Raw genomic sequence first — 22,697 nt, 5'->3', positions numbered from 1 at the left:
AACTATGCACCCTTGATGAGACCTCTCCCTCCCCCCCCCCCAACTCAGCTTCTTTTTATTTGTTGTTTTCCCCACCTAGACTGTGAGCTCCTGTTGGTCAAGGACTGGTTTTTTTTTGCCTTTCTTTATATTTACAGAACTTATCACAGTGCCAAGCACATAGTAGGTACTTAATAAATATGTATTGTATAATACATATTGACCCACTATTTATTGATTATCCCATTCTCCTTATTTTGCCGCTCATTTCTCCACCCCCCTTTTTAGTCCAACTAGATTCTTTAAACTGAGAAGACTTAAACAGGACATATCCCTCTCATCCCCCAATCTCAAATTTCCTCTTTCTCCCCATCTAATTCCAAACCCTTCCACCCCCTGAGTTTGAGGATGTGTTGTATGGTGATATCGGGATTCTCAAGTGGTAGATGTACCTGAGTTTAACTTATCTGGTGATAATATACTCAGATCATCTTCTTCCCTATTGTATCTGTTAAATTGCCTTCTCAGATTGTGTAGGTGACATAACACACCCTGGCCCTAATAGATATATTGTACTGTACTTTGTAATTTAAGAAAAGATCAGATGACAGAAGGAGGAAGAAGAAAAAGAGACTAATTGAGGATTAAGGAATCTAACCATTAAGAGATTAGATTTATTTTGCTGGACTCTGGCATAGCTCAACTCTTGATGGCAGTAGCTTGGGGGGAGGGAAGGCAGAGGCAGAGGTATGTAGTGTGTACTCTATACTGTGCTTTAATACTTCTTGGATCCATAATCTTACTGATGGGGACATTCTCTCCATAAGTGCAGATTGCAACCTGTCTGCACCTTCTCATCCTGTGAGATACTCATTTCTATTCTTCTGTAGAACCTCCACAAAAGATCCATTTAGCATATGCAGGCCTTCCTATATTGGGTGAGTTACAGTGTTGTACTCTGGCTACAGAGAGCCTTCACGTAATGTCCCCAATATGGATCCTGAATTCTCTAAGTCACTAATCTAGGGGAACATGAGCTCTGACAAAAATCTTCTGAACTGGAAAGATTCCTCAGGCATGGTCCCTGAGATGGACTGAGTCTGCTGTCTAATCAGCTAAGGACAGAGAGACTCATCACCAACATAATTAATCAACAATTATTTATTAAACACTTATGTGCCAGGCAGTAGGTATACAAATAAAAGGAATGAAACTATCCCTTCTTACAAAGAGTTTATATTCTAGAGGAAGAGAAAATTACATGTATTAAAGTATATTGCAGAATAAATATCTGGATTTTATATGAATAGGGAACTCTTGAGGAAGCTTTGTACCAGCACAGGGCAACACCTTTTCTTTGATGTAAAGTCAAAAAGAATTGCTTTGAGCAGTGAGTGTAACTTCTCCTGGATCACATAGCTTGTAGGTCTCCAAGACAGGACGAGGACCTTGGCCCCTGTGACTCTGAGGCTGACTTTCTCTCCACTACACAAGACGTCACCACAAACACAAGCCGCCAGTTGCTTGTTTCCCACAACATTCCCCAGTGGGGCTTGAACCAGATTAAAATGTAATTGGGAAATAGTGAACAAAACAAATAAAAGTTTGATATGAAATAAAATAAAGATAAGTCATAGATACTCTAAATATGTGGTTTTTGAAGTCAATCCATGGCCCACAGGGATCTCCATGTACAGTTTAATGGCCCCAGTCTTTATTTCAACTGAGGCAAATAGAGGTTAAGTGACTTGCCCAGGGTCACACAGTGTCTGAGGCTGAATCTGAACTCAAATCTTTATGTCTCCAAGCCTGGTGCACTACCCATCCATGTCTCTGCCTGCAAATCCAGGGCTCTTTTCCTTATGTCCCAGAAATGTGCCAATTTCCTTTTCTTAATAGTGAGATTTTTCAATCTTTCAATGTCTGTTTACAATCTGTTTCCTCTTTTGGAAAATGTCCATTCATATTCTTGACCATTTGACTCTTCTGCATTTTCACTCTCCTTTAAAGTCATACTCCAATAATGTATCATTATCACATAGTTGTGGTTAATCATTGTATTTTTCTGATAATTATTTTTATGTGATCAAATAAAGCCACCATAACCAAATACTTTTGTGATCTCATTAATTTGGATATTCCACCTATTGATTCATTCAGATCTTGGCACATCCATAAATGTCCATCTTGTCTAACTCTTATTCATACCTTTCATGAGTTTACCCCAGTGAAGTGAGCTGGGAACTTTCTTTCTCTTTTTTGACATTGTGAGACTACAAGGAGAATGCTCAGGTCTTCTACTGGTCATTTCTCACTCTCATCATCAGGCCAATCTATCTTCTTCCCTGATCATAAATTTTCGTAATGAGAGCCTTTATTCCAGTTCTTATTTGTTATGTTTTTTTGCAGCTTGTCTCATACCCAACATGCATCTTTTCCTTGCCCTCTGTTATGCTAACTTTTATATTCTTATATGACTCACATCCTACAATAGTGGTAGAATATTAGTATTAAAAGATGAGCTTTTGTTTCCAGGAATTTGGAATTATTTAACGGAGCTCTGTACATTTCCTGAAGGCACTCCAGGGCACCTGAACTCCTTCTGCTTAATTCTGGGCCTAACCAGATATTCATTTGTACTGCCTGCCCAGGAGATCAACTGGCCGATCTGTTGATCTATTCATCCAACTCTCTACTGATCTATCTTGATCAACCTATGTAGATAGATACAGATGGGCTAAGAGACAGTAAGAGAATTCTTTAGGCTGTTCATTTAATGGCATGTAATAATCTGGTCACAGACATTTTTCATCCACTTGATCTTTCCTATGTGGATACTTAGGCCAAACTCTTGAATGCTTGTGGATCTCCTCCAGGAGGCTCTGCCATGTTCCACTTCTTGATGCAGCCAGCATAAAAAGGTCATCTGCAAAGAGGACGATCTGAAAACTTCACCATCCTAGGGAATTTCTCTTCAACTCAGATGGTAAATATACAATCTACTGTGAAATTTTGCTTTTAGTTTACGATCCCTGCCCAAATTTCTGGTATCTCTCCCTGCCTTTAAATGCCTTCTCAGCTGGGAGTTGTGTTGTCTCTTGCATGAATCTCTTCTCTAAGTTCTTGGTCCAGTCCAGTTGCTGTTCCTGCCTTTGTTCTTTTTAGTCTCATTTCTACCTCTTTGACAAGCACTTCTAGGATTAAGGCATCAGAACTCAAGCGCTGTGTCTCTACCTTCCCTGATGCAGAAAGCAGTTTGTTCTAAAAATCTTTGCAGATTTTTTCCATTTTTCTTCTTGTGGTTGTCCATGCTCTTTTTTATCCTTAAAAATCCTTGGGGTTACTTTGCTTAGCTAGATCCCTTATCAAGCTTTATTTAAACTGGTTCTACTCTTCGCTATTTACATTACTCTTCACTATTTACATTCACCTCACAATCATTGGAAGTGACTCTCCAAATCTTGGGAGCTTTTCCATCATGTACTGCTCAGGGCCTGCCCTGAGCTGTCGCCTGGAGCTTACCTCTCCAACTGCTCCAACTGCTTTACCGGTCGTCCAACGGTTCCAGCCCCCTCCTGTGGGGGAGGGGAACGACCAAACAGTGCACTCGAGGAGCTGCTTACTGCACTTTATTGCTTACCCCAAATCCTCCCGACCTTCCCGTGTTCCCCCTTATATACCCCGCCATAGCTCCTCCCATGTGCCACCCTGGAGGCAGAGCTCAGCTCCGGAAGGGGCGTTCCCAGCACCTGAAGGCGGCTTCTCACCCCCGGGCGTCTCCGGGCTCACCAGGGGCCCATGGTCCAGAGCTCGGCCCTCTACAATGTACTAGACAGGTGCTCCCATGAAGACAATAGGCTTCTACTATTTGTCAGCCTGACTTTTCAATTCTTGTCTTTGATTAAAATATCACTGTATAAATTAATAGTTTATTTTCCTTTTTTTTTTAATTAAAAAACAATTTTCACTAGGATCTACAAGATACTCTACTTAGGAGCTTCATTTTTTTCCTTATGTGTGGTAAAAGTATTTGTTTATACAGTGTATGCATGTTAAGAAAGAAGAAAGAGTGCTAGCCTAGCTTCCTTTGGGTTCCAGGCTTGCTTCTACCACATAATTCTACCACATATTGCCTATAGTCAAATCAAGTCAACCAAAACTTACTTAAGTGCTCACTACTGCCAGGCACTATGGTAAGCACTGGGAAGACAAACACAAGCAGAAAAAAAAGGGAAGCTTGTATTTTAATGGGGAAAGATAACCCATGGTGGAGGTTGAAAAGAGGGGGCCGAGTGGAGGACAGTTAGAGGAAGCGCTGGGGAGGAGCCTGGAGAACAGTGAAGGCTGGGTGACCTAGGCCTCCAATCAGAAAAAATTCCTCAATGCAAACTCCCTACACTAATGAAATTACATATCTGGAACCCCTCCTCTTGAAAAAAGCAAGAGAAAGGTTCAGGCTCATCACACTCCATCAGAAAACACAATTTACAATGTTACTGAATGACCAAACACTGACAAAAGACATACCTGGTCTCCACGAGGTCCTGACTGTCGAAACCACCTCATCTCCTCTTCCAGCTTCATAACCATATTTCTCAAATCATTCTTTTCCTCAGTCAATTGGCTGATATGTCCTGTCAGCTCAGCATTTTGTCCTAGTAAACTTTCAGTCAATGAGCTACAGGAAATGCCTGGTGATACTAAAGTGGGCTAGAAAGGAAAAAAAAAGTGACATGAAATCAGATCAACAACATATAAAAATAGTGACAAAAACACAATGTATGATCATATTCTTGGGAGCCGTTTAAAGTCTTATTACAACTTGGATGTTCTATAAACAAGAAAACTACTGCATTTTGTGAGAGGGCAGATTATGCCATGTAAAGTCACATATAGGGATAAGGTGAACTGCTCTCAATTATCCATGCTCATGAGGAAGAGACAGGATATGAATAAGTCAAATTTCGGTCATTCTAAACCTTAACCACTAGTTTCTTTCATTATTATCCCAAACTAAACCTTTTAAACGATCAATAACAAACAAAAAAAGATGGCCTTAAGTTTCGCTTCCATTCTCTTCACGCTGCTCACTATTATTTCATCCAGAAAATCCCCCAAAGCTGTCTTAGCAGGAAGGCAAAGCAAGAGATGGATTACACTGCTATTTTCAAAAAATCTCTACAATTTTCTGACAAAATTGAAGTCCATATTGCTTTATAAATGGTTAAAAATTTCTTACCTCCCCCTGCTGAGAATATCCAGTAAACTTTTGTAATTGTAAAAGAATGTGATCAATATTTTTCTGGACCCAAATGAAAAAACAAAACCTCATGGCTTAATTCTACTAATTTGGGGAGTGTTAAACTCTGTAAATACAACAGTCAGAACTAAAGCTCTTCTTCACATAATTCTCCCTTCTCACATTTTACCTTTAGGCTAAAAACTTTACATAATTTATTTTTAACTGTACTATATTTCTTAACCTTAAAAGCCTAAAGAAATGTTAGATATTATTAAGGAGAGTTTTGTTAAAAAATATATATAAGCTCAAGAAGACAGTACTTTTTTGGATGAATGAAAACTATTTCACTATTCAGATGTGACAACACAAAAATGTGTTGCATCTTAATAAGCAACTTTATCCAGGTTACAAATTCCTTCTTGGAAAGTCAAGAAGGTTTCTCGCACCTGCTGGAGGCTTTGCGGGTCAGCTGCTGTAGTTTTGATGAGATGAGCTGCAGCTTTTGCCTAACAGTCTCTAGCTCATGGATATCCTCAGTTGTCCCACCCCCATTCATCTCAATCAGTGCGGGATAACTTGATTCTTTTTTTTCAGTTCCTTCAATTTTCTGCTGGAGAACTCAATTTCTTGTTCCATCACTGGATGAGTCCCATGTGGTTGGCTGACCAAAGGACCAAAAAGATAATAATTAATTACTGTACACCACCTAAGTTTTTTCTTAAATAAATACAAAAGCAATTTCCTTCCATTTTAAGTAAAGCTCTAATTAAAAATTTAAGTAGTTTGCTTCACTATTTTCAGATGTTAGTTTGCTTCACTATTTTCAGATGTTACCCAGTATCTAGTCAAACAAATTTTATGACCACATTCCACTCAAACATTCCATTCAAAATACATAGTTACAAAAACGAAAATCTATACCTCATTGAGATTTTGATAGGATACTCTTCCAGTTTCAAAATTCTCTCCCTTCTCTTGTTCTTGTTTCTGAAGTTCCTGTATAATTTCTTGTGATCTCTTCCTTTCAAGTTCTAATTTATAAATTTCTTGCCTTTTCTCTTCCAGCTGCCAATGGAAGTCTTCCATTTTTGACTGTAGCTCATATATCTTTTTTAGTCCCTCAGTGTTGGCCTGTTGTTCTGTGAGCAACGTCTTCCTACGGATTTGTCTATCTTTCTCTACCTGCTGTCTCATTTGCAAAGAGTCCAGCTTATATTTTTCAATTGCACCGACCAGCTCCACTATGCGGTTGTGCTTTTCATACAGCTGTTTCTGCAGATCTCTGAGCACTGCTTCCCCTGATGTGGATGCCTTATCCTGTTCATGGTCATCATCATCATGAGCCTGAAGCTGTGCATGTAATTCTCTTTCCCTTTCAAGGGTCTCTTGCATTTCCAGGACTTGAATTTTCTCTGATTCAAGTAGTCCTTGAAGCTCTGACTTCTGGCTTCGCTCTTCTGATATCTGGGCATCATACAGAGCTCCCTGGGACACTATTTTCTGTTGCAAATCACTCAGGAGTTGTTTCTGCTGTTCCAAAAGTTGATTTAATTGAACATTCCTTTGTTTCTGACCTTCCAGTGAATATTTTAGATCCTTGCACAAAATAAAATGAAGGAAGACGATATTGTTACTAACCAATTTCTGATCCTAATAACACATCTTTTTTTAAGATACCAGTCATCAGTGTTAATCCTGACAATGTAAGAACTGGGAAACAAAGGTAAAAATGATTCACCCCGTAAAGCTAATAAATCATTTTTCAAAGCCAAAGAATATAAGTTAAAAAACGTGGTAGGACAGAATTCTTTTGAGAACATTTTTTTTATCCTTCTAAAGAGAAGGAAACATACAGTGCATATGAATATATATCATTTCTCCCCTAAGAATGGAATGGAAGAACATTTATTAAGTGCACACCACAGCCTAAGCTCTGTGCTGGGAATAGGAGCAGAAAAGTGAGCAGCCTTGCTCTCCAGGAGCTCACACTCGGACGAGGAGAGACAACTCATAAAGAAGGTTCGGCTGCAGCGAGGATCCTGAGGCACATCAGTAGAGCTGATGTTTCAAGGTCCTTTGGGAATCAGAATCCTAGTGAGCAGGGCTTGGGTCAGCACCACTGGAAGATGGTCTCCTGGCAGTGCACTTGGATCTGTTTTTCCACTGCTAGGGACTGATGGTCTCTCATAACACTTCTAAATCAGTATACTAGAATTCTCTATTACTAGGATAATTTTCCTACCCCTTTTTAGTGATAGATGTGAATGAATATGCTAAGGCTATCTTAGCGTATCAAGGCAGTGCAGTTTCTATTTTCCGACTGGACATGATAAACAAGGTTGATTATTTTCAGTTACCATCAATGTAATCAGGGTCAGATTCCATTCAACCAATGGAATCATATCATATATAATATAACTTAATTCAAGAATGATAATTCTGTTATGTGACTTCTCTGATGCAAAACTAACATGTTTTACTGTATGCTGCCCAACCTGTTGTGCCTAACAAAGACAGCTTTAGATGGCATGTTCCAAAAAGGCTTCTTACCCAAGACAAGAAAACAATATAGAAGACTACAAACAGTGTAAAAGGAAAGGCCACAAAAAAAATCAGAAGTGAAAGTTGTGAAATTATACAGAAAAAGCAAGCTTTAGAAGATAAGACAGAAGAGGTTCCCGCTCCATCATTCTGCAGAGGTGGGAGATTCCAAGTGTTGCACTCTGTGCTTACTTTCAGAGTTTTTCAATGTATTAATCAGTTATGATGATTTTTCCTCTTTGAAAATACTATTTGCTATGTGAGATGGTTCACAGAGAGGGAGTGGATTTCTGGGGGAATCCATCATAATATAAAAAAAAAACCCAACCCCAAACTGTATCAATAAAAACTTATTTTAAAAAATGTTCAGGATCATTTAAAGATGAAAAGGAGCATACCTCAAGTTCTTCTCTTTCCCTTTCTTCACTACGTTCCAACTTGGCTTTTTCCTTCTCCAAAGCCCACTGAAGCTCTCTGGTTTCTTTCTGTTCATTGGCTAATGTATCATTTAACAAATGTATTTTTTCTGTTTTTTCTTTGGCTTCCATCCTAAAACAGAAACAGAAATGATCTTTAAAAAACAATATTTTGTCACGGCATTATACCAAGAAGGAAAATGCATTCTCCCCAGAGAAGCTACCTGTTGGCTTGGTGCCTACTGTCAAAGCTCAAATACGGACCATTTAATAACCTAATCATAGGGAAGGTTCTTGACTATTTATACCTTGTGGCTCATTTCAATTGTTTCACATATTATTCCCTTCATGCTCTCCCATGTCTGGAACGCATCTCTTCCTCATGTGTGCTTTGCAGAATCACAACCTTCCTTCCAAGCACAGTTTAGGCACCATTTTCTGCAGGAGGCCTTCTCTGGTCTCTTCCCTCTTTGTATCTACTTTGTCCATATCTTACAGTGAATAATCTGTAGACAAGTTGTTTCTCCTGAGAGGATGCGAACTTTTTAAGGGCAGGGACTATTTGATGTGTGTCTCTAGCACCTAGAATTGTGCCTGGTGTATAACAGATACTGAATAAATGCTTATTACGGTTGAAGATGACCTATTCAAGGAGCAATACCGGCTAACTACTGTCAAGTTATCATTTATTAACGTAGACAATACAACATGTAATGAAACTTTATACATTTCTTTAAAGTGCAATTTACTACAGTTGCAAATACACATTTTTTCCTTAGTATGGTAAATAACCATTATATAGCTATATATTTTCCTGCAATTTTTCAAAATAATGAGTTTTTCTTTAGGGATCCAAATTTCACTGATATTTATAAAAATGTCTATGTTTTATATAAAATACCACCTTTTAAAAAATGTACATATAGGAACTAATCCCCACCCATACTAATCAATTCATCCCAAATAGGGCATAATCATTACCTTCAGTTACTTTTTAAAAGAAAGATAAAAAATAAATAGCTTTCCTAACACCAAACCAATGTATGAAGCTGGGGCTAGAAAAGACTCCTGGATTCAGGATTAGGAAAAACTACTAACGCTGTGTTAGGTGAAACTGTTCACAGACATTCTATTTCAGCATACAATCTTCTCATTTCTTTCTTTTTTTTTTTAAGTATTGCCTTTCTCAGTACATGGTATCCATTGGCTCTAATGTTCTGCACTGTAAGTCTTCCCAAATGTAATTACAGAAAAATAGTCAAGATTTAGGAAGTCCCCAAGATTTCGTGCATCACGCTATTGTCAAACAAGCTCTAGGAAGACAGAGAATTTGGTATGTATAGCATCAGACATCCATACTGATTATTAGTGAGGTCATTCTGGGTGCATATCAGTGTAAGTGGAAAGGATGGGAGCACAGATGCCCAATCAAACAGAAAACTGACAGAAGGAAGCCCAGCACACCTGAAAGCTTCTAACTCCTTCAGGTGTTTGTGTTGGGCTTTGAGCGTCCTTTCGAGCTCCAGCCTGGCCTGTGTCCGCTCATCCTGGAGGTCAGCAGCCCTCACTCTCTCAGAACTGAGCTCTTCCTGTAGTTCGGCTGCTTTTTCCTTCAGTGCGCTCAGCTCCACCTGCATCTCCAGGATCTGAGCCTGCTTCTGCTGCATGTTGTGTTCTAAAAGTTCTAGAAAAGAACACACTAATATCTGTGAGACAACTGCTTAATTGCTTTTAGGAATAACTGTGTCACAGCATTACTTAATTTACAGGTCTGGTCTCTTCTATTTCATTAGCTTTATACTATTATTTACACTTTAAATTTTGTACCACTTCAATATTTTATTAGACACATGTGAAATAACAATGATCTGGGATTACTGGGTGAAATCTACCGCTCAACATTAAGAAAGTTCCCCATGTTATACTGAAACACCATGAAGATTATATGGCTATAGAACAAATTTATGACAGGATACTCAAAATGAACACAAGTCAATTTATTAAACATACAACATTTCAAATAGAAATCATCTTTTAAAGTTTAAAATAATAATGTGAATAAAAGAATCTTTATTTTTTTCCATTCACCTACAAATTTGATTAACTTATGCTCACAATCCTTAACCTTGTACTCCATAAATAAGTTGCCATCTACGCAAAGTACTTGCATGGATTATCCATTTAACTAATGCTACAATTTTCAGTTTTAGTCGACTATTTCTTTTTTCAGTGCAGCGCCATTTTGTAGACAATTTCTGTGAACTTTACTATGATTCTGTAGAAGTTAAATCCAAATCTGTGCTTTTGTTCACGATACTTTCTTTAAAAACAAAAACACAAAACACACAAAAATTTGTAGCATGACATCAAAGTTGAAAAGAAAATGAATTTTTAAAATCCCTACCTAATTTAGAATGAAATACCTTAATAAAAATGGTGTTAGGAGACAGAAGCAACACTAGCTTTTTGGCTACTAATGCTATATAAAACTCATATGTATTTGTCTACATTTTGAGGAACAAAATTTGACTTGTGATATATATATATGTGTGTGCGTGTGTATATGTATATATACATACACGTATATAAGCAATAACATGTCATGCATAAACAGTATTTTAATGAATACCAATAAAAACTTCAAAAATAAATTCTGCAACAATAAAGCAATGGTCAATTAAATTTATGTTTAGATAAAAGGTACTTGTAAAATAAAGCATGAATTTGGTTCTATTATTGAACTCACTTTCATCTCCATTCTTAGTGGCAGATAGATAGATGGCTCAATAAATACCAACACATACATATGAATTTCATGTCACAGTAATGTAGATTCTGTTCTACACTGGAAAAGGCTGACAGGGCTGGCAAATTACTTTCAACAAGTGTGGATATAATCTGAGTCAGATTTCACTTTACTCTCTCTGACTTCATTCACCAATTTGCCACAAGAATCGCTACAAGAATCACTACAGGAATAGCTACAGGAATCGCCAGATCCCACTTTCAAGATGACGCCGTGCACCAAGTGCAGGGAGGGCAGTTGGGTGGCATTATGCTACTGTCTTTGACAAGTACTTTTTTGTCGGGGAGGAGACACTGACTTTACCTGAGGTATATGGAAATCAATAAAATTAGAGACTCATACGTTTAAATAACAACATGACTGTGCTCATTGATCTAATGTAAAATCATCTTCAGTTTATTTTTTTCCCTAGAAATGAAGGGTACAGAATCTAAATGAATATATCTGGATTATCTATATGCTACTTAAAAAACATTTTTCATGGATCTGAAAGGAATCTAAATCTATTTAAAGGAATACTTTAAATTTTGTACAATGATAGCACAAATTCTATTACCACACATGATTAAGATTAGATGTGAAATCTTTGTTTAAAGTAACAACTGTTTAAATCCCTGAATCCTTCTTTCGTGCGGCCATCAAGTGAAATGTGGAGAAGGAAACTTATTTATTATCTCATCCTGCATAGATGCAAAACAGGGAAAGGTGCTGACTTTACTCAGTAGCTTTAGTGTCATTTTCAATGAAATATTTATTCACTGGTAAATTTTTTGAAGCAAATACGCATTATTTTAATACTAATAAAATTGCTTTGGCTTTGATTTTGGATAGCTCTCTAAGAATAATACTAAAGTTTGAGTAATAGGAAATTTTCATTAACTGAGAAAAGGACAAAAAAGATTAAAATCAGGACTGTAAATACATACTTACATATATAGGCAAGCACACACGACACTACAACATACCTTGGCTTTGTGAATCACTCTCTTCTTCTCTCTTCATGGTCATTTTTTCAGTATTTATTTGAGCCCGTAATGGTTGGATTTCGCTCAACAAGCTTCTTCTGTCTGCACTCTGAATATACTCCATGGCAGCTCTGCATTTAATGACCTATTTAGAAAGTGATGTAAAAATCCATAAACTGTATCCAACAGTGAGCTCCTTAGGGAAGGGAATACATATTATTATTCCAATCTACTTCTCCCATTACCTAGCACAGTGTTCTTTATAATGCATATGCTTCATGTTTGTTTAAATGCTTAATTGAAAAGACTATCAAACTAATTAAGAAGCCTCTCACTAAAAAAGACAGCACAAAATACTAACAACTTTAGGACTATGGGTTTCTGGTGTGTTTCCCCTTTCACACAGGAGTGGTTCTTAACAGTACTATGGCAATCAATGTCTTTTGCAGCAGTTTCTTTCAGTACCTGATCTTGTAATCTTTGCTCCAACAGATTCACCAATCCATGGACATCTCTCATAGGGAGAGCTGTCAAATCTGTCTTACGTATGGCTAGCAGAATGTTTTGAACTTCTAGATAGATTTGCTGAAAGGCATGCAGAAATTCACTTTGCCAATCTGGAGGATTCTCATGGGACTGAGAACTCTCATTAAGCTAAAAAAATATAAAATAATGTCAACTTTCAAGGCAGGGCATTTTTCATATGTTCTAAAAATGATCACATATTCATAATTTTAAAATGACAAATATTTAAACAAGCACTTCCAAAAATTGCACTTTTCAAGTATGAAATTTGCAGCAACTTTTACCAACATGAAGGACAAATCTTACTTGAGAAAACAGGGCTCACTGGAAAGATTTTTAAAATTCTGAAAATTCGTATGCTTGCATTATATTTTTGGTGTACCTCAGTTTCCCTTTGCACCTGCATTTTGGCAATTAAATCCACATCAGATGAGATTACGTTGAGGTAGATTTTTCTATCTTCCAGACAAAATGCAGAAGTTTGCTCAGTAAAACAGGCATCTCCTTCACTGAAATGTGGTTCAGTAAGAGCTAGCACTTGCACACCCTCATCATGGACCTCTCTCAGCAACCCCTGTAAAACAAACCCCAAAACCAAAGTGTTGAAATTGTATTCCTGTACTGGACAACTGAAGAATGAAACAGAAAAAGAAAGTGGTATCTGTGTTTCTCTCTAAGGAAAATCAAGCAGGGAATGGCATGCTATGCTTGCTGGGGGCTGAGTGGCATACACTGAGATCTCTAAAAGAGAAGGCCAGCGCAGCACTCAGCCGACCCCTCTTCCTACCAGCATGCTCCTGCTTCATTCAGCACATTGCCTTTTCGAAGCTGCACAGTGGCTATAAGTGCACAGGATATGGCTTTTGGGTCTGTAAAATCTATCCTTATTGCTGCTTTAATCATTATCAAAAAGGCAATAAGCTCTCTCCTGGGATCACAATTCTATGAGTCTCCTTACATAATGTAGTACTTATACCTCCTAATACACCACTGTCTCTAACACAGAAAGGATTTAATCTGATAGAAAGATATCAATTTATTAATACCTTTAGCATCTCTGGAGTTAAGGAATTTTCACGTTCTTCCCTTGGAGTGTCTTCAATATCAAATTCCTGGCTTTGTTGAAGACCGAGACCTTGACTCCAATCTAATCCAGAGTCTAAAATAAATAAAAATAATTATTTAGTACGAATAAAAGCATTATAAATTTTATTTATTTAAATTATAAAAATGAAAGGAATTTTCACATAACAGACAAAAAGATTTCGAATATGCTATTGTGGAAAATGTAACAAAATAAAATTCTATCATGACTTACCACTAGAACACATTTCTCTGCTTTGATAAAAGTCAGAGTGTATTGATCCAGGAACTGAAACTACCTATATTGGACAGAACAAACACATTTGAAAGAAGAGCTATTATTGTCTTGCCCAGTAAATAAAAATATCAGCTGGTATGTCTACATGTATGTATGTAAATGAAAAAGAATCTATCACTATTGCTGTAAGGCAGTTATTTTAAATGCACTTTATCTTTCTATCTTTTCTTTCTTTTGCTGTTGGACTTTGCTGGCAATATATAGAAATGCTGATAATTTATGTGGGTTTATTTTATATCCTGCAACTTTGCTAAAGTTGTTAATTATTTCAAATAGCTTTTTAGTTGATTCTCTAGGACTCTCTAAGTATACCATCATATCATAAGCAAAGAGGGAGTTTTGTTTCCTCACTATTCTAATTCCTTCAGTTTCTTTCCCTTTTCTTATTTCATGTGATATATCTTCAAAAAATGTTTGTTGAATGGAATTTTAAATTTTAACTGCTGAAGTAAAAACAGTATCCAGAAAATGGCACCAAAAGCTAAGCCCATACCTATATGTGGTATGTAGGTATATTTTACAACTCTTTTCCAAATAGCTCTAATTGCTCTTCAAAGTTAATAATCTATATACTTAGTATACATAAACATGATAATATTAGGTGATATTTACACACTGTGATTATCTTCATCTTACAGATGAGGAAATTATGGCTCAGTGAGATTAAGTGACTTACCCAGGATCACAAAGCTCTTAAATGTCTGAGGACAGACTCCAATCTAAGTCTTCCTGACTCCGAGTCTCCACTATGATATGCTGTCATCAATAACTCTCACAGAGACATTTTCATTATACGTAAGCATTGTGTGTATACGTACATGTGTATGTATACGTGTGTGTGTGTGTGTGTGTGTGTTAGAATTCCACGAAGAAACATGAGAAAACCAAACATTAAGAAATGCTAGAATGCTGCTGCAATGATCAGAGATGGGCAGGTGGGGGATATAGCGATAAATAAAACAGTACTTAGCATGTAAAAAGCATTAAGTAAAGTTTGAATAACGTAGAAGCCCAAAGGGAATGGAAATATATCAGGAATTCTAGAGGCCTAGAAAGTAAGAAATATTTGAAATCTATTTGCTATCTCCTTGTAGCCAATAGTCCAACATTTCTGCTCTTTATAATTCCAGCTCTACAACTTATTTCAGGTAGGAGTCAATGTAAGATAACTACACCTTCTTATCAGCTGTAACTTCAAGCTGCTTCTGAAGGTCTGTAATATGGTCATTTTGTCTACCAATTTCTAATTTTTTCTCCTGTATCATCTGGGTAAACTTCCCAAATACCTGATGATGGTCCTTTGTAGAGCTATCTTCAAATTCTTGTACAGCAAAACCGAGTCTTTCCGTTTCATCCTGTTGACGAACAATAAAACACAATGGCTGGGGTTAGAATGGCATTTTCTGAATGATGTTCCAACTAAAGATTATGTAAATTAGAATGTCAAAATGCACAAGAAAAAAATTTGGAAGAAACAATAATGCTGGGTTTACAAAGAGTTTAGCAACAATCCTATATCCATTTAACTGAAGATGAAACAGAGACTTCTGGGCCCCCAGTCAAGCAGCTGCTCAGTGTCACAGCCAGAATCTGAACCCTTGCATCCTAGCTCCAAACCTAACGCTCTCTACAGTGCACCACATCACCATCCCACACTGCTGCTCACATAGATGGCTACTTGGTTTAAAAAAAAAAATGTGGTTAAATGCCTTCTTAAGCACTTTGCACTGACATAGTGTTCATGTATAACGTGTAATGGATCCGCATCTGTGCTTCCACGTCACAGCCCAGCTGTAACTGATGTCTCCCTGCAGCATTCACCTGGAGAAACCTCTTCTCCTGCTCGAGGTCCTCAAGGTGCGCCCTGCACTCCTTCTTCTCTATTTCCAGCTGCATGTGCAGTTGCTGAAGTTCTTCATTTTTGTTTTCCAGCTCCTCTCTAAATTGCTCCAATTGTTCCTCTAAGTTCGTGATCTGCATGGTCAAAATGACAAACAGAAACGGAAGAAAGAAGTTCTTTAGACACAATGTTGATTTCCTAAGAGATCCTGTGGTAAAGATGTACGAACAGTGTTCAAAATTATATCTTGAGTTTAGACATGACTGGGTGCTAAGAAACAAATAAAATATGGGGGCTGGACCAGGAGGCTAGATCCCTCCTGGTTCTAATATTGTGCAATTGAAAAAAATCACTATAGTTTTCAGGCAACAATTCTAGTGCACAGATTATTTTTAAAAAGAAGTTAAAAAAGACTCTCCTATTGTATGACAAACTAAGCACTTTTAAGCTACTAAGTCCAGAGCAGATAAAATTGAGCACAGGCACCTCATGACCTTGTGACAGAGGCGCTACCCTTTCCTCATTTTTATAAATTTGGAAACTGAGGCTGAGTTGTATAATATTAGGTGCTCACAATAGTCCTGTAAGAAGGCTAGGACATGTACAATTACCTTATTGCAGATAACAAAACTAAGTCAGTCAGTTAAAGAGATTCGAAAGTCACACAGACTAAAACCCAGGTCCTTCATCCCCCAGGGCCCAGTGCTCTCTCTACTACGCCACACATCCCATGGTTGCCAGATGAACCTTCCTCAAGTCAATCTGTTCAAAAGCCTGACCAGATCATGGAACGAGGTCCAAGCACCTTATCACGGTTTTCACAACCCTCCATGACATGCTCTGTCTCCCAACAGTTCCCTTCTTCTCCACTCAATGCTCCATCTAGACCAGATGACTTAGTATCCTCTTCCTATGCCTTTGCTTGACGATTTCCTGTTCAGGATTCTCTTTCCCCCTTTACCTACCTATCAAAATCCTGCCCATTCTTTCATGTCAAACAATCAATGAACGTCTGCTCTCTGTTAGGCCTTGGGAATACAAATGCCATGAATAAAACAGCCCTTCTCACCAGCCTCTTTGAAGCTGTCCTTGATACCAGTGGACACTGACCCTCCTCCACTGGCACTTTCTTGATGAGACTGAAAACTTTTTAGAGTACATTATTGTTATGAGTGTAACTGTCTTGTGCTTCCAACAACATGCTATTTGCCCCTCGGAGAACATTACTGAAAGTCAGCCAACATTTATTAAGCACTTCTACACTGAAAAAGATGCTGGGTTAGGTGCTGCCACTGTATCTTCTTTGTTGCCATAGCCCCTGTGATTTCTAGCACAATTACTTTGCAAATAATAGGAACTCAATAAATATTTGCTTAACTCAATTTAGAGTTGAAATATAGTTCTTTCTGTGATAAGGGATAAGAATATGATTGCACGTTTTAAAATTTTAATGAGATGAAACATTTTAAGCACTGTACAAAAATAGAACTACATATTTTAGAAAACTATTAAGATTACGAAGGAAAAATAAACATAATTCGGATTTTAACTTCTAACACAAAAGAAGAGGTGTAAATTTTTATTGCTCTGTTACTATGATTTTGATTTCTACTTTAGAATGAAGAAATTATTAGTAGAGCAGTCCTTTAATGCTCAAAATACAGGCCACCAGAGGATATAGCTAAAACCCCTAAAATGAGGTCGAAAGGTGAGAAACTGAAGGCTAGAAGGGCCTTCAAAGATCATCTAATTCAACTTCCTCATTTTGCAAATGAACTAACGGGCTCATCGAAGTGAAATGATTTGCCCAAAGTTATAGAGGTAAGTGGAAGAGCTGGAAGTGTATTTTTGCTTCATATCATTTTGCTTCATATCTAGCTCTCTTTCTGCCACACAAAGTTTTTTCTGTTTTATCATTAGTAAGGACAGCCAGAGATCTGTTTACCACTCCTTCTCTATCCCTGCCCCAGCATGAAGTGGCTTGCAGCTTGGAATTGGGTTTCCTGAAAGGAGGCTCCTTGGATGGACAGCGTGAGTACATCAGAGAGGTCTGCACCGTCCTTCCCTCCACATTTTCACCAGGGAGAAGGTGATCCACCTAACCCTCACTCCTTTCCAACAGCCTCAGCATGAACTCTTAAGGGTGGCTGAGTGCTTTCTTAGCACTGCCTCATTTATTTTGTGTTTCAGCTCCCTATTAATCAACATTCTGGCCTTTCCTGAGGGGTCATTCCTCTTGGCAGAGAAAACAGAAGAAAACTCAAGTTGAAAAGTTCTGTTTTCTCTTATGATCTCAAGTCACCCTGAGCACTGGTCCTCTTCTTTTATCTGCCTCTTTCTTCTAATACAACTTCAAAAAAAAAAAAAAAAAAGAACCCACTGCCAAACAACTTTTTTTTTCAAGAACCTTAAGTCAGCCTCTCAGATTGTTTTGAGTTTTAGTGTTTCTGATAATATTTTCTTAGCATCTCTTTCTGACTGGTTTTCTTCTAAATTATTTCTAATTCACTTGGGACTATCAGAATAAACATCAATTTTGAATTTTTAAAAATCATGTTTCTTTATCCCAAGTGGTCTTTCTCTCTCAGAAAGAAAAAAATATACTGAATACATACTGAAAAAAAATTAGAAAATTACTGTATTTTTATTACATAAATAAATTGTGGAAGTTCAATCATGAGATAGTTTAGGAAGGGGTGAGGAGTAGGGATATTCACATAGTAAAGATACTGTTAAAGTAAGTTCACAGAAAAGACAAATACTACTTATTAAAAAAAATCACAATTTCTAAGCAAAACCTATTGCTGCACAGTGATGTATCTTTAAGAAGGCAAATTAAAATTTTTTAGTTAACATGCTGAAGTATTTTAGACAAAATCTCTTAAGTTCAACTGATGTTTTTAAAATAATAAAATAATTACAATATCAATTTTTAAAATTAAGAATTTTTAAACCTCTTTCTCCTTTCTATCTAAAGCTTCTCGTTCTGCCTGTAATTGTACTTCGAACGGCAGTGCCGTTCCAGTGCCCAGAACAGTGTTTTGAGCACTGCGTGTACTAAATATTTGTTAAATTCAAAACTGGTTATTTCCTCATCCTGTGAACCTACCATGCTAGATTTAGAAATCTAGAAAACCACAAAGGTCATAAAGGCTATCCCCTTTATGTTACAGATAAGGGAACTGAGGACAGAAGGATGAAATGTCTTTCCCAAGGTTATACTGGTAATTAATAGGAGAAACAGAATTGCAGAATTGAGGTAGGAATAGGAGCAGAAAATCCATCAGTCCAAAATAATAATACAACTAGATAAAGAAATCAACTTCTAGTACGCTGAGAGCCGTAAGTAGCAAGAAATATCTCTGAATGTCTATGGTTTGGCCTTGGTCTCAGCCCGTAGAGTAAGCCACGCTGTCAAAAGGAAACTGATGAGGCAAAGTGAAAGAATTTGCTCTAATACATTCTGTACCAGTGATCACCTTTAAGTTACTTAACAAAAAAAAAAAAAACCAAAACAATCCATTCCTTAAACCATAGTAAGGAGATGGGAGCTACTTCTACAATGGTCAGAAAACTGACCATCTAAGCAGTTGGTCTTCGAACACAAGTATTGTCTCCTAAGAATCTTTCACTCTACAAATTTATGTGAGTTGAAACCATCACTATCTCTAAAATAATCAAATATTCTATAGATTTAAGTAGCTCACAGGTATCAATTTCTTGATTTCTAGATTCATAATTAGATCACCATAAGGTGACCTTATTACCTAGAAATGCTTTTTTTAAAAAAAAAATCGATCCTGGTTAGGCAGTAATATGTATCATCCTACTTGTAACTTCCATATCATTCTATAATAATTTTCATTAATTAGATTAATGTTCACAGTATTACAGTTGGCAAAATATAAACTGTCAAATGTTTCCTCTGGCTTTATCTGAACATATAAACTGTTTTCATTAGTTAGTTTTTAATGTTTTTTGGATCCAATATAACAATTACAGAAAATTAGGATAATTTAATTTGTCTATTTAAAATCTACCTGAAAAATAAGTTACAAGCCCTAATGAGAATAACTTGAAAAAGGTTAATTTTATTCTTCTTTTCAGAATGTTCATTTATATTTTTGTAAAGAACAAAAATATTTTCTAATTGAGGTTTTTCCCTCTTCTAGCTTAATCACACATGAATCAGTAAACAAACCTGTTCAGATTTCAGAGGACTGAGTTCCTGCCGAAGCTGGTCATTTCCACTCTGTGCAATAGCTAAAGATGATGCTAACGACTCATTAGCCAACTGGTCAGTCACAGAGTCCATGGGAGCCAAAAGAGAATTCTTCTCAGGCTTCACCAATTCTTGCTCGCTTTCTTTTCTAATATTCATCTCTATGATCTTTGCCCCTTCATCAAAGTCTTTATTTATTTTAAATACAGGAGCTGCAGAATCTTTATTTCCCTCTGTTGCATGGCTTAAGTTTTAACTCATCCATGTGTTCTGCTCGACTATGGCCAACTATGATTTCTAGCTCTTTGCATCTTTTTAAAACTTGTTCTTTCTCTTGCTTTAGATTTCACTTCCTCACTTAAGTGATTAATTTCACTATGTTTCTGCTTGAACTGTTCAGAAAGATCTGACAGTCTCTCTGATAGTTCTAATTTCTCTCGCTGGGTCACCTCAAGTTTCTCCATAAGTTCTGTAGTATCTTTCTCAACAACTTCACCCATTTCAGAAATTTCTGCTGTGAAAGACTTGTCATCTTTACAGCTTTCAGAATCTGCACTTTTAGTTTTCACTAAAAGAACTGGCTTACTTTTCTGTAAATGATAAAGCTCATCAGTAAGAGCCTTTAGCTTCATTTCATATTCTACTTCCTGTTTGCTTTTACTGTCCTCTAAATCAGATCTTACCTTTAGAAGATAAGCATATTCTTCTCTTAACTCCTGGTAATTTGTCTCAAAGTTTTTTTCAGCAAATGAGTATGTATTCCTTTGCCTCTCAATCTCTTCGTTTAGCTGTGTGCACTGTTTTGTGAGTTTTTCATTTTCTTCTAGGACTATATCAATTTTTTTTTGCCACTCACATTCTTCAGATTTGGGCTTAACTGAATCTATGAAAATAAAACCTTCTTTGCTAATGGGAGAATACATTTTCAACATGTCTTCTAGAGTTTTCTTTTCATTTTTAAGAATGGTATGTTCAGTTTCAAGTTGTGTAAATTTTTCTTGAAGGTCATCTCCTTTCTCCTTTATTTGCCTCTCCAAAAATTCTGTTTTCAGTTGTAACTCTTGCACTTCTTGTTCCAGTGTGCCCTTTTCCTTTTCTTCCTGTCTGAGTACTTCAATCTCTTTCTGAAGCTCCTTAATCTGAAGAGTCATTTCTTCTGATTTTGAATTTACAAGAGACTGCTGGAAATCTTTCAGCTTTGAAATTTCTAAAAATAATTGATTCTGCTTACTTATTAAATTGTCTTTTTCAAATTGGATGCTTTCCATCTCATGACTCATTTCCTTCTGTAATTCCTCTATCTGTTGTTTATCGTGAACACTTAAGTTATCTTTCAGTTTTTCTATGTTCATTTCATGCTCAATTTCTAAGCCTTCCCGGAGTCTAGTTAGTTCCTCTTCGTGGCTGAATAGCAGCTGAGTTCGCAGTCTTTCTAATTCAGCTTCCTGAGAGTCAGCCATTCTATCGAAAACAGCGTTCTTTTCTTTCTCTAGCATTTCAAGCTTTATCTTGTAATTGCTGACTTCGGCCTCATGCTTTAACTCTAAGTCCTTCCTGAATTCAGACGCAGACATGATCTGGGCTTTCAAATCTTCCACACCGCTAAGCAATTTGTGTGCTTCGTTAAGTTCATCTTCTTGTTCAGCTATTGTCTGTCGAGCTCTTTGAACCTGCTCCCTAGAAAAGCTTAATTCTTCAAAAAGGTCTTCAAGTTGACTCTGCAAAATAGATTTTGCTCTTGAAATTATTTCTAACTCCTTGCTTATTTTTTCCTTTTGAGAAATAGCATCTTGAAGTTTTAGATTCAATTCAGTAATTGCCATATTCATTAACTGTATTTGATTTTCATTTACTGGAATATCTGGACATGTTTTTAAAGCATTTTCCAGTTCTCCTTTATGTTGTGCATTAAGTTCATCGAGTTCAAACAGATGCTGTTTTATTAACTCTTGTTTCATCTGCACAATCTGCTGCCCATACATTTCATCTAGCTCTACTCGGAGTTTCTCCAATTTCTGCTGAGTCTGTATTTCCATTCTTTGTACCATCTCAGTGTCAAGTTGACTTTCCTTACGACTTTTCTTCTGAAGTTCTTCAACAGTCCCCATTAATTGTTTTATTTCACCAGAACGCTGTCTTTCTTTTTGTTCAGAATTCGCTAATTCTAGTCTTATATTACTTATTTCTTTGTCCTTTTCTACAATCTGTTCTTTGAAATCCCCCAGTAATTTATCAGTAGCAATGAGTTTATCCTTCAGCTCAACTGAGTTTTCTTCTTCTTCTACTAGTTTTATTTTTAACTCTTCCATGACTGAATCTTTTTCCTCTAATTCCTTTTTACTTGAATCTTTTTGTTCCTTCTGAAAATAAGAGAGAGAATCTTTAATTGATGGCAACTTAGCACATAGCTTCAGAACTCTGTCATCTAGGTTTGATAGTAAAGCATTCTCCTTTCATTTTATAGTATACTAATTGCCTTAAATAATGTGATTTGTATATAACAGGTTTAAAATTGATAAACTTTTATTCTGAAGTTTCTTAAAAGATCAACAATGTGCATACACATCTATTATTCAGTTAGGAAGGGGGTCAATAAGCATAACCATGAAGAAGATCTGTATTCTGCATGACTACTAATGACAAAATCTACTACTGACCTAGATCTTGCTGGTAAACCAGAGGTGATTCATCGGAAAAGGATGGAGAAAAAGTGTATTCACAGATGCCTGATGCCTTGCCAGTACGGCGGAACTAGAAGCCACCTAATACAGCAAAACTCC

At 36.8% G+C, this 22,697-nt stretch overlaps 1 protein-coding gene and 1 long non-coding RNA gene across 3 annotated transcripts in view; one reads left to right on the top strand and one right to left on the bottom strand.

The window, feature by feature from the left end:
• The window catches only part of LOC140530917 (uncharacterized), a 1,083,438-nt gene that overhangs the window by 884,698 nt on the left and 176,043 nt on the right, over positions 1-22,697 (top strand). The gene's annotated exons all lie outside the window — the stretch shown is intronic.
• LOC140531006 (A-kinase anchor protein 9-like) overlaps positions 8,241-22,697 on the bottom strand; it is a 62,209-nt gene continuing 47,752 nt past the window's right edge. Inside the window, exons 9-17 of the mRNA XM_072650206.1 lie at positions 20,601-22,277; positions 15,677-15,829; positions 15,142-15,210; positions 13,793-13,856; positions 13,521-13,633; positions 12,857-13,048; positions 12,415-12,603; positions 11,950-12,094; positions 8,241-9,862 (exon numbers count right to left, since the gene is read on the bottom strand). Coding sequence (XP_072506307.1) covers positions 9,492-9,862; positions 11,950-12,094; positions 12,415-12,603; positions 12,857-13,048; positions 13,521-13,633; positions 13,793-13,856; positions 15,142-15,210; positions 15,677-15,829; positions 20,601-22,277 — 2,973 coding nt within the window. The 3' untranslated portion in view covers positions 8,241-9,491. The remainder of the gene's footprint in view (positions 9,863-11,949; positions 12,095-12,414; positions 12,604-12,856; positions 13,049-13,520; positions 13,634-13,792; positions 13,857-15,141; positions 15,211-15,676; positions 15,830-20,600; positions 22,278-22,697) is intronic.

The sequence above is a fragment of the Notamacropus eugenii genome, chromosome 3 (assembly GCF_028372415.1).
Source record: "Notamacropus eugenii isolate mMacEug1 chromosome 3, mMacEug1.pri_v2, whole genome shotgun sequence".
Lineage (NCBI taxonomy): Eukaryota > Metazoa > Chordata > Mammalia > Diprotodontia > Macropodidae > Notamacropus > Notamacropus eugenii.
This window is presented reverse-complemented; position numbering and strand designations above follow the sequence as displayed.